The 12,329-nt window shown below is 40.5% G+C and overlaps 1 protein-coding gene across 5 annotated transcripts in view; it reads left to right on the plus strand.

Moving 5' to 3' along the window:
• Dennd4c (DENN domain containing 4C) overlaps positions 1-12,329 on the plus strand; it is a 112,920-nt gene that overhangs the window by 20,811 nt on the left and 79,780 nt on the right. For all 5 annotated transcript variants that reach the window (XM_070007875.1, XM_070007873.1, XM_070007876.1 and 2 more), the window contains exons 4-7: positions 2,835-2,904; positions 5,320-5,489; positions 7,449-7,687; positions 10,681-10,747. In XM_070007875.1, the coding sequence (XP_069863976.1) occupies positions 2,835-2,904; positions 5,320-5,489; positions 7,449-7,687; positions 10,681-10,747 (546 nt within the window). The remainder of the gene's footprint in view (positions 1-2,834; positions 2,905-5,319; positions 5,490-7,448; positions 7,688-10,680; positions 10,748-12,329) is intronic.

A 12,329-nucleotide genomic window follows, 5' to 3' on the forward strand; every position in this document is an offset into this window, starting at 1 on the left:
ATCCTGCATATTTAATCCTATTCTATTTAATCATGTAGAATAAATCTTACATATTTAATATATTTAATCCTACATATAATGGATATCCAGGAAAAGGATACTTTAAGAATTGTTTTGCTTTTTTAAAATTTTGTTTTAGTTTGGGTTTTTGAAATAGGGGCTCACTATGTAGTTAAAAGATTGCCTGCCTTGTCGGGTGCTGGTGGCTCACACCTATAATCCTAGCTACTCAGGAGGCTGAGGAACTGAGGATCGCAGTCCAAAGCCAGCCTGGGCAGGAAAGTCCATGAGACTCTTATCTCTAATAAACCACTAGAAAAACCGGAAGTGGTGCTGTGGCTCAAGCGGTAGAGCGCTCGCCTTGAGCTGAAGAGTGCAAGGACAGCGCCCAAGCCCAGAGTTCAAGCCCCACGACCAACAACAACAACAAAAAGATTGCCTGTAACTGGCTGTAGACTGGCTTTATGCCTTGGCCAAGTATTTTGATTATAGGTATGTATTACTCTTCCTTTTTCCCGTCCCTTTTCCTTTTCCCTTTCCCTTTCTTTCTTTTCATCCTTTTTTCTTTTCCCTTTCTGTTTCTTTTCATTCTGGTGTTTTCTTTTCCTTTCGCTTCCCCAACTTCATAAATCCTAGTATTGTTTCTGTTGCAACAATAATGGTTTTATTAATTTTGGTTTTCAGTGATATCCTCAAGGACAGTTGCAGAGAGAGTGGGTGGAGTGTCCTTTACATTATCAAAAGAATTGTAGCTTTGGTTCCCTCCACCCCCCAGTCTTGGGGCTTGAACTCTGCCTGGGCACTGTCCCTGAGCCTTATCACCGAAAGGCTAGCTCTCTCCCACTTTGAGCCCTAGTGCCACTTCCATTTTTTTGGGTGTTAATGGAGATGAGAGTGTCACAGGCCTTCCTGTTTGGTCTTGCTTTGGACCACAGTCCTCAGATCTCAGCCTCCTGAGTAGCTAGGATTATAGGCATGAACCACCTGCACCCTGCTTTGTAGCTTTGCTTTTCCTGAACCATCAACTATTACTCTCTGACTTTCTTCCTTTGTTGGCAAGAGGGCTTAGTGAAAAAACTGGCTCATCATAATCACTTTTAATATTTAATGTTATAGCATCTGTTTATCTTCAAGGGAAGGCAAAGTGGTTTCTTCTCATCTGCTTACACAAACTTGAAATGATAGCAGCACTGAAGACTTCCTAATGCCAAACAAAAATACTGTGGCTTTTTAAAAGGACTAGTGAAAAGAATTCAACATATATATTTGAATTATAGTTATAGCCTAAAGTTTATAGCAAAAGTTTAATGTTGAGTTAGATTTTTTGGAAGTTATTCCAGGCCAAACTGTAGTATTGGCTGAATGTGGCATAGGCAGAGGTGACCATGTGCACCATTGCTCTGAGTGAAGGTAGGCTGATCTTTGGGCCTGATTACCTCACTGCACCTCAAGGACCCCACTTCCCGTGTGGGCCTCAGTGCCTGCTCTGCTTCATGCTTCCTTTTGCAAACACTTGATTGTAGAAATCTAAACCTTGTGAAGCTTTACTGTTTCCTTACTCCTTTCTTTTCTTTTAGTGTTTCTAACCATGTTTTGCTGTTTTGTGCATATAGTTGATGTAGGGTTTTGGCTTTTCTTGTTTTTGTGGGTCGTGGCCTGAACTCTGGGCCTGGGTGCTGTCCCTCAGCTCAAGACTAGCTCTCTACCACTGAGCCACAGCGCCACTTCCAGTGTTTTCTGTTTATGTGATGCTGAGGAATCGAACTCAGGGCCTCATGCATGCGAGGCAAGCACTCTACCACAGAACCACCTTCTCAGCCCCTGGATTTTCTTGGTTCTGGGATCACACTCAGGCCCTTGTGCATGCTAAGCATGCATTTTTCTTAATTACATTTTCAACCCTATAAGCATACTTTTTTTTTTTTTTTTGGTTGGTCCAGGGGCTTGAACTCTGGGCCTGGCCCCTGTCCCTAAGCTCTTCAGCTCAAAGCAAGCTCACTCTATCTCTTAAGCCACAGTGCCACTTCTGGTTTTCTGGTGGCTGATTGGAGATAGGAGTCTGCCAGACTTTGCTGCCCGGGCTGGCTTTGAACCACAAACCTCAGATCTCAGCCTCCTGCATAGCTAGGATTACAGGCGTGAGCCACTGGTGCCTGGCTTAAGCATACATTTTTTTTTTTTGTTGTTGTTTTTTTGTTTTTTGTCGGTCGTGGGGCTTGAACTCTGGGCCTGGTTAAGCATACATTTTAATTTAGCATTTTTTGTTTAGTTTTTTGAGACAGTTTTCAGTATATGGCTCTGGCTTAAACTTGCCACAGTCCTGCCTCTGCCTCCTGAGTGTAGGGATTACAGAAATGTGCTACCGCATCTGGCTAATCATAGTATTTAAAAAATTTTAAATTGTTATAATAAGGATGATGTACATAGGGGCTATGTTACATAATTATATATATATATATTACATAATTATAGGTTTTATTTATTTATTTATTTTTTTGGTCGGCCGTGGGGCTTGAACTCTGGGCCTGGGAGCTGTCCCTCAGCTCTTCAGCTCAAGGCGAGCGCTCTACCACTTGAGCTACAGCGCCACTTCCAGTTTTTCTGGTGGTTATTGGAGATAGGAGTCTCACGGTCTCTCCTGCCCGGCCTGGCTTTGAACCGAGATCCTCATATCTCAGCCTCCTGAGTAGCTAGGATTACAGGCGTGAGCCACCAGCGCCCGGCTTAATTATAGGTTTTAAATAGACTCTTAAATAATTAAAATCTTTAGTTGACATTTAGGAAAATAAATTTCACCTTTTTGTTTTTTGTGAAATTTCATTTATGTTTTACAGTGGGGTTCCAGTGTGTTTCTGTGTTACAAGAAGTCTGTGCCTGCTTCAAATGCATTAGCATATAAAGCTGGTAAGTGAATTAAAGATTTGTCTCTTTACTGTAGATAGTAATTGGCCTCAGAGAGGCAAAATGTGTTCCATTATGCCATTTATGTAAGCACCTATTCATAAAATTGAGCTGTGTATAATTTTACAATGTAGGACAAGTTTTCTTAAATGTATTATCTACTACAAGTTATACTAATATTTCCTCTTCCCCAGTACAGTATTAGTTAAATTAAAACTTTTACCCAAAGCAGCTTATGTGGACTAGACATTCAAGTTTTTGGTCTACACTTACAGATTTAACAATGTAATGAAAAAATACTTATTCTCTGACCTTTTATATTTTGGAAATCAGAAAGGTTTCAAACTGCTTCTTTACTTCTTGTATATTTCCTTCTCTTATCTTTGTGTGTCTGATTTGAAACATATGCTGCTTGCCATGAAAAGTGGACTTGCTTCCTTTCTCCCTTGTTGCAAAGAATCAGCTATATGAAGGAGAGGAGGCCTGAGAAACTTCTCTGCCATGAAGGTTTTGAGAATTCTATCGCCACATTCTTACCGCACAATAGAGTGTCAAGGGCTGTAAAGATTTAAGTGTGACCTCTTCATCCCACTGGTATGGTGGGGTAAATCTGAAAATACAGGTATGCTCCAGTTGCAAATAGAAGAGATATGGAATACTTTTTTGGGAAATGAAGCAGTGCCAATTACTTTTTAATTATGCACAGTTTTTGAAATGAAGGAAAGTCAGGAAAACCCATATTTGAAAACTTTTGTCTTCATAGAAATATATATATATATATTTTTTGGGTCCGGTTGTGGGGCCTGAACTCTGGGCTTGGGCGCTGTCCCTCAGCTCTTCAGCTCAAGGCTAGCGCTCTACCATTTGAGCCACAGCACCACTTCTGGCTTTTTTCTTTTTGCTTATGTGGTGCTGAGGAATCGAACCCAGGGCCTCATGCATGCAAGGCAAGCACTCTACCACTGAGCCACCAGGGCTGGGAAGGTGGCTCAGTGGTAGAGTGCTTGCCTTGCATGCATGAGGCCCTGGGTTCGATTCCTCAGCACCACATAAACAGAAAAAGCTGGAAGTGGCACTATGGCTCAAGTGGTAGAGTGCTCGCCTTGAGCTGAATTGCTGAGGGACAGCGCCTAGGCCCAGAGTTCAGGTCCACGACTGGAAAAAAAAAAAAATAATGATGGGCTGGGAAAGTGGCCCTGTGGTAGAGCGCTTGCCTTTCATGCAGGAGGCCCTGGGTTCAATTCCTCAGCATCACAGAGTTCAGGCCCCACAACCGACAAAAAAAAACAAAAAAACAAAAAAAAACGACAAAGACTAATGATAAAAATTTAGGGTCATAGCTGGGCGCTGATGGCTCACGTCTGTAATTCTAGCTACTCAAGAGGCTGAGATCTGAGGATCACATTTCAAAGCCAGCCCAGGCAGGAAAGTTCATGAGACTCTTATCTCCAATAAACTGCTAGAAAACCGGAAGTGGTGCTGTGGCTCAAGCGGTAGAGTGCTCACCTTGAGCTGAAGAGCACAAGGACAGCACCCAAGCCCAGAGTTCGGGCCCCACGACAAAAAAAAAAAAAAAAAAAAATTAGGGTCATTTTAAAGTATGATGCTGTTAATATGGCTGTAATATATCAGTTGTACATGATTCCCTAAGGTTTTTGGGGAAGGGAATTGGAGGAGAGATATCACTTAAACAGAATTTGCAAAGAGAAGCTTTATAAAAATATTATGCACTTGGTAGGAGACACTTTATATACAGACTTTTGGAGACTTAATTTGAACTCTGAATTCTACCACTTGGACTTGGAAGTTTTTAACTTGGGAGTGGTCCTTGTATTGGCGACATTTGAGTTGATGAGTTGATGTGTGGCTGCTTTGATCAGAAGGGGCTTGTTTATCACTGTTTTTAGAGTGCTTTCTGCTCCTGCCTCCCTGGTCTCCATCTCCAGTTTCTTTTCATTTGTTTATGTTGCATGTTTCTCATATACTGCTTTTATCTCAATACAAGTATAGAGGTGTTACAATTTCTCTTGCCTTGGCATTTTTTCATTAGTACACATTCCTTCATTTTTTTTCCCCAAAGACTAACTGAAATAGTTGATAAATTATGTGTATATTCTTAGCCATTCTTCACAGGGTGTTGGCATGTATAGAAAAAAGTACACTTAAGATTGGTAATCAGGATTGATTAACTAGAGAATATTGATTTGCATTTTTGTTATATTTCCTTTGAGATAAGCCCATGGGCAATATATAAAAAAGTAAGTTTATTTATTTCTGCTATAGTCAGAGGAAAAATGGGTTTTGAAAGTTTACACAAATGTTTCCAAGAAAATTGTTATTACAATATCCCCTGCCAATATAACTTAGGAAAAAGTGACTTTTAAGGGAAAAGTTGTCACTGTCTTTTTTCTCTAAAAGGTTTAATATTTAGGTATCCAGAAGATGACTATGAGTCCTTCCCACTCCCTGAATCTGTGCCTCTCTTCTGCCTTCCTATGGGAGCCACTATTGAATGTTGGGATCCCCAAACCAAATATCCACTTCCAGTTTTTTCAACTTTTGTCCTGACGGGTTCTTCAGCTGAAAAGGTACATCTTTGCCTTAGTGACTAAACCTATTTTGTCCATGCTTTTAATCCTATATTGTGATTCATCTCATATAATATTTATTCAAATCTTGTAAGTAGGGCTGGGAATGTGGCTTAGCGATAGAGTGATTGCCTTGCATGCATGAAGCCCTGGGTTTGATTCCTCAGCACCACATAAACAGAAAAAGCTGGAAGTGGCACTGTAGCTCAAGTGGCAGAATGCTAGCCTTGAGCAAAAGAAGCTCAGGGACAGTGCCTGAGTTCAAGCTCTAGGACTGGCAAGAAAACAAACAAGAAAAAATAAAAAACAACAAAAAACACAAATGTATATGATATTCATAGCAGTGTTATTCACCATACACAAGAGGTAGAAACAATTCGTGTTTATCAGTGGATGCATGAGTAAAAGAAAGTGGTAGGTCCATGCAATAGAATACCATTTAGCCTCTAAAACAGTTGAAATTCAGATATATACAGCAAATTGGATGAAGTTTGAAAACATGCAAAGTAAAATAAGCAAGACACAAAAGGATAATATTATACGATTCCACTTATAGGAGGTACTATTAGAATAGGTAAGTTTCAGAGACAAACAGTAGACTAGGTTAGCAGTGACTTGATTGGAGGTGGGGGAATAGAAAGTTATAAATGTAAAGGATAAAGAGCTTCTCTTGGTAGAGAGTGGTGGTAATAGTTGTACAACACTGTGAAGTTCAATACTGCTGAATTATGAACTTAAAATGGTAAAAGTGCTTTTTTTTTTTTTTTTTTTTTTTTTTAAACCAGTCCTGGGGCTTGAACTCAGGGCCTGAGCACTGTCCCTGAGTTTTTTTTTGCTCAAGGCTAGCACTCTGCCATTTGAGCTACAGCGCCACTTCCAGCTTTTCTGTTTGTGTGTTACTGAAGAATTAAACCCAGGTCTTCATGCATGTACTCTACCACTAAACCACATTCTCAGCCCCTAAGTTTTATCTTGTATGTATTTTACTACAGTAAAATATACAAACAAGTGTTGGTTGAGTGAGGACATTAGAGCACATTCTGTAGTGAGTGCTAAGCAAAAATACACTATATGGTTGGAAAATGAAAATAAATGACGAGATAACTGTCTATATGTTATATGCTTGGATGTGTAATTACAGTGGAAAAAATGTAGAGGGATGTAGATCAAAGTCTGTTATCTCTGGGATGGAATTTTGAATAAGAGTTTTAATTTCCTTTATCTGTGTGATATATATCATAAGAGATCTTTTCTCTTTACTTCTTGGCAATACTGGGGTTTAAAATTTAGTGCTTTGTGTTTCTTTTTTTTTGGGTCCGGTCGTGGGGCCTGAACTCTGGGCCTGGGTGCTGTCCCTCAGCTCTTCAGCTCAAGGCTAATGCTCTACCACTTGAGCCACAGCGCCACTTCCGGCTTTTTTTTTTTGCTTATGTGGTGCTGAGGAATCGAACTCAGGGCCTCATGCATGCAAGGCAAGCGCTCTACCACTGAGCCACCTTCCCAGCCCCTGCTTTGTGTTTTTTAGGCAAGCTCTCTATCACTTGAGCCATGCCTGTGGCCCTTATTTTATATTTAATGAAAGTAAAAGAAATGACTGGGACGTAGCTTGAGGTATAGCATTTGCAGAGTATATGCAGTCCTAGGTCCAATTCCTAGTAGCACAAATGAAAAAACACCCTGTTTATGGTATCATACATCTGTAATCCAAGCTCTACTGGGGAGGCAGAAACTGAGAGGATAGTATTTCGCCTGGGAAAAAAGTTGGTGAGACCCTATTTCTACCAATAAACCCAGTGTGGTGACACAGCTCCCAACTGAGGAAAGCATAGGTGGGAGAGTCGAAGTTCTTTCCTAGCCCAGAGGAAATGCTCTATGAAAAACAACTAAAGTAAAACTGGGCAAGGAGCGTGGTTGGGGAACTTAATTTTTAAAAACAAACAGAATTCTGTTACTTTATAGGTATATGGAGCTGCTATCCAGTTTTACGAACCCTATTCTCGGGAACTTCTAACAGAGAAACAGCTTATGCAGCTGGGCCTATTGACACCTGTGGAAAGAAAAATGGTCATCAAATCTATCAATTCAAACAAATGCATTTGCTTATTGTCACATTGGCCTTTTTTTGAAGCTTTTAAAAAATTTCTTATGTTTATCTACAAGCTCTCTGTGTCTGGACCACATCCTCTTCCCATTGAGAAGTACGTGTAATGAGTATAGAGTGCTGTCTGGTGGGAAATTGGAGGTGTAAATACATGTTTCATTGTTTTACTTATAGCTCTGAAGTTGAAAGGGCAGGTAAGTCATACTCACCCTGCTTTGTACTTAACTCCCTTCTCTAATGATTGACTGTGAACTTAAGAGTGGTGCTAATGATGTCCAAATGTAACTCTTCTGAGAATTTTGGCTGAAAAGTAACATAAAAATTGTATTGCATGTATTCTATTTTCTTATTCTCTAATAAACATGACATACTCATATACTCTCCAGACAAGTGGCCAATCCAAGTTCTAAATATAAAATTGATGTAGACATTAGTAAGGGCGAGCTAGTTGATGTTAAATGTAAAGTTTTGGTCTTAGTATGCAACACAATTCTTGTTTTTCCTCAGTTTGTAATTCTCTGTCATAAAAATCTTTTGTAAGAAAAAAAAATAAGGGGCTGCAAAGGTGGCTCAGTAGAGTGGTTGCCTTGCATGCATGAGGCCCTGGATTCGATTCCTCAGCACCACATAAGCAGAAAAAGCCAGAAGTGGTGCTGTGGCTCAAGTGGTAGAGTGCTAGCCTTGAGCTGAAGAGCTGAGGGACAGTACCCAGGGCCAGAGTTGAAGCCCCACGATTGACCAAAAAGAAAAAAGTGAAGCCACTGTCCTTTCTAAGCTTTCTTTTCTTATTTCTAGTGTTCATTAACATTAGCAGTTAGAAAACTTTTGAAAAATTAACATTCTGTGAAGTTTATGAGAAGAAAATCTGTGCATTTGATCAGGATTTCATATAAGATTACATCTTGCAGTTCAGTGGCTCCCAAGAGCCACTTGGGAGAAGCTTAAGAAACGTGCTCTTTCCTTTCCTTCCTTCCTTCCTTCCTTCCTTCCTTCCTTCCTTCCTTCCTTCCTTCCTTCCTTCCTTCCTTCCTTCCTTCCTTCTTTCCTTCTTTCTTTCTTTCCTTCCTTCTTTCTTTCTTCCTTTCTTTTTCTTTTCTGCCTTCTTTCTCTCCTTCCTTCCTTCCTTCCTTCCTCTCTCTCTCTCTTTTTCTTTCTTTCTCTCTTTCTTTCTCTCTTTCTCTCTTTCTCTCTCTTTCTCTCTTTCTCTCTTTCTCTCTTTCTCTCTTTCTCTTTCTCTTTCTCTCTCTCTCTTTCTCTCTTTCTCTCTTTCTCTCTTTCTCTCTTTCTCTCTTTCTCTCTTTCTCTCTTTCTCTCTTTCTCTCTTTCTCTCTTTCTCTCTTTCTCTCTTTCTCTTCTTTCTTTCTTTCTTTCTTTCTTTCTTTCTTTCTTTCTTTCTTTCTTTCTTTCTTTCTTTCTTTCTTTCTTTCTTTCTTTCTTTCTTTCTTTCTTTCTTTTGTCGTGGGGCTTGAATTCTGGGCCTGGGCACTATCCCTGAGCTCTTCAGATCAAGGCTAGCCCTCTACTACTTGAGCCACAGCACCACTTCTGGTTTTTTGGTGGTTAACTAGAGATAAGAGTCTCATGGACTTTCCTGTCTGAGTTGTCTTTGAACTGTGATCCTCAGATCTTAGACTACTTAGTAGCTAGGATTATGGCGTGAGCCACCTGCATCAGGCAAGAAAAAATATTTCTGAGTGGGTAGGTGGTTATCCAAAGGTAGTAAATCTAGGATTACATTCTGTATTAGTTAATTCTTTTTTGTCTGTCATGGGGCTTGAACTCTGGGCCTGAGCGCTGTCCCTCAGGTCTTCACCTCAAGGCTAGTGCACTACCACTTGAGCTACAGCGCCACTTCTGGTTTTCTGGTGGTTTATTGGAGATAAGAGTCTCATGGTCTTTCCTGCCTGGGCTGGCTTTGAACCGTGATCCTCAGATCTTAGCCTCCTGAGTAGCTAGGATTACAGGCGTGAGCCACCTGCGCGCCCGGCTCATGTATTAGTTAATTCTTTATGTCACAGTTAGTTGGTGTCCTGTTAACCAGGGCAATAAAAACTAACTTCTTTCTGCATGAGAGCTGTTTTTAAAATTTTTTTTAAAAAATTTTCCTGGTGATTACTGGGAGAAATCAGTATAGATTTTGAATCAGTGAATATATATAGGAAGTTTAGTGGTCATTTATTTAGATTAAGAAAATTCTTTGAAGTGGGACTGTGGCTCAAGTGGTAGAGTTCTAGCCTTGAGCAAAAGAAGCTCAGGGATAGCACCCAGGCCCAGAGATCAAGCCCCAGGATCAACAACAACGAAATAAATAAAAATTCTTGCAGGGTACTGGTGGCTCATGCCTGTAATCCTAGCTACACAGAAGGCTTAGATCTGAGGATTGCAGTTCAAAGCCAGCCTGGGCAGAAAAGTCCTCATCAGACTTTTATCTTCCATTAACCACTCAAAAACTGGAAGGGGCCCTGTGGCACAAGTTGATAGAGCACTAGCCTTGAACAGGAAGAAGCTCAAGGAAAGCACCAGGCACTGAGTTAAAGCCCCACAACCCCTATCCCCCCAAAAAAATTCTACCCTTATTCATGAGTTTTAAATAAATAGACTTGTCATAACTTGGATATTATATAGTGCTTTTTGTTTTCTTCTTTTTCTTTCTTTCTTTTTTTTTTTTGTCAGTCATGGGGCTTGAACTCAGGGCCTGAGTGCTGACCCTGAGCTCTTCAGATCAAGGCTAGCACTCTAGTCCTTTGAGCCACAGTGCCACTTCCAGTTTTCTGGTAGTTAATTGGAGATGAGTGTCATGGACTCCTGCCTGGGCTGGCTTTGAACCCAGTCCTCAGATCTGAGCCTCCTGAGTAGCTAGGATTATAGGCCTGAGCCACCAGTGCCCCACTGGCTTATTTTCTTTTGAGATAAGTTTTCACTATGTAGTTGAGGCCGACCCTGGACTCACAATCTTGCCTTAGTCTTCTGAGTGCTGGGACTATAGGTATATGCTACCATGCCCAGCTATAGTGATATTTAAGATTTGTTAAAATCCTTGATAGAGTTTATGAAAGTAATTATGTTTTTTTATTTCACAATCTTTCCTAGGTACATTTCACATTTTATGCAAAACATCCCTTTTCCTTCAGCACAAAGACCAAGAATACTTGTACAGGTAATTAAAAAGAAATGTACTTTGAGGGAGTTTTGCATACATTTTATTCCAGTCATTAGAGAAAGGATTCTCATAACCCTTTGAGGCGAACTAGTATGCATTCAGTATGTTTTTAAACATCCTGTATTTAATAGCTTTATTGGGGAGCCTTTCTTATGGAATTTTGGATTCCCTGACCTAAAGAATTGTAATAATGGGGCTGGGAAGGTGGCTCAGTGGTAGGGCGCTTGCCTTGCATGCCTGAGGCCCTGGGTTCGATTCCTCAGCACCACATAAGCAAAAAGAAAAAAGCCGGAAGTGGCACTGTGGCTCAAGTGGTAGAGCACTAGACTTGAGCTGAAGAGCTGAGGGACAGTGCCCAGGCCCAGAGTTCAGGCCCCATGACCGGACCCCCCCAAAAAAAAAGAATTGTAATAATTTATTGTTGTTGTTCGTGGGGGCTGAACTCTGGGCCTGAGTGCTGTCCCTGAGCTCTTCAGCTCAAGGCTAGCACCCAACCTGTAATAATTTTTTGATTTGCGACATTGTCATCATAGTTCATAAAGCCCATTCATAACCTTACGTAGCTAATTTTAGTAATATAAACTCTCAGGTTATGTTATGGTCATGTTCTTAGTATCAGAGTGACAAATATCAGTATGAAATAAACTGTGGTTAGGAGAAACTGAAACAGTCTATAGAAATTCTCACATTATCTGGAGGGAATTCTTTATTTTTCTCTGTAATAAATGGCAGACTTCAAAAAAATGGAGGGAGGAAGGGTAAACAAATGCAATTGTTACTATTTGGTATACACTATATGGAAAATGACCTATATAACTTGTTACTATTTGGTATACACTATATGGAAAATGACCTATATAATTTGTGGGCAGAGATGAGAGGAGGGAAACTGGGGGAAAGCAAAGGAAGGGGTAACATTGTCCAAAAATAGAAATCTGCTCATTGCCTAACTTATGAAGTGGCAACTCCTCTGTACAATACCTTAATAATAACAAAATTATATTTAAAAATAAATAAATGGAGCCGGGCACCGGTGGCTCATGCCTGTAATCCTAGCTACTCAGGAGGCTGAGATCTGAGGACTGTGGTTTAAAGCCAGCCCAGGTAGGAAAGTCCGTGAGACTCTTATCTCCAGTAAACCATTAGAAAACTGTAAATGGTGTTGTGGCTCAAGTGGTAGAGCGCTTGCCTTGAGCTGAAGAACACAGGGACAGCACCCAAGCCCAGAGTTCAAGCCCCAAGACCAACCAAAAAAATATACATATATATATATATAAATGGGAGGTCTTTCACCTAGGTGGCTCCTTCCTATGTAATCCTAATTCCTCAGGAGGCTGAGATCTGAGGATTGTGGTTCAAGGCCAACCCAGGCAGGAAAGTCTGTAAGATGCTTATATCCAGTTAACTACCAAAAAAAAAAAAAAACCAAAACAGACCTGAGCTGTGGCTCAAAATGGTAGAGCACTAGCCTTGAGCACAAAAGGTCAGGGACAGCGCCCACATTCTGAGTTCAAGCCTGCGATTGGCACCAAAAAAAAGAGGCAGACCTATGTAGATACATAGCTTGTTACATACATAA

The sequence above is a fragment of the Dipodomys merriami genome, unplaced genomic scaffold (genome assembly GCF_024711535.1).
Source record: "Dipodomys merriami isolate MVZ:Mamm:240054 unplaced genomic scaffold, mDipMer1.0.p SCAF_11, whole genome shotgun sequence".
Taxonomy (NCBI): Eukaryota; Metazoa; Chordata; class Mammalia; order Rodentia; family Heteromyidae; genus Dipodomys; species Dipodomys merriami.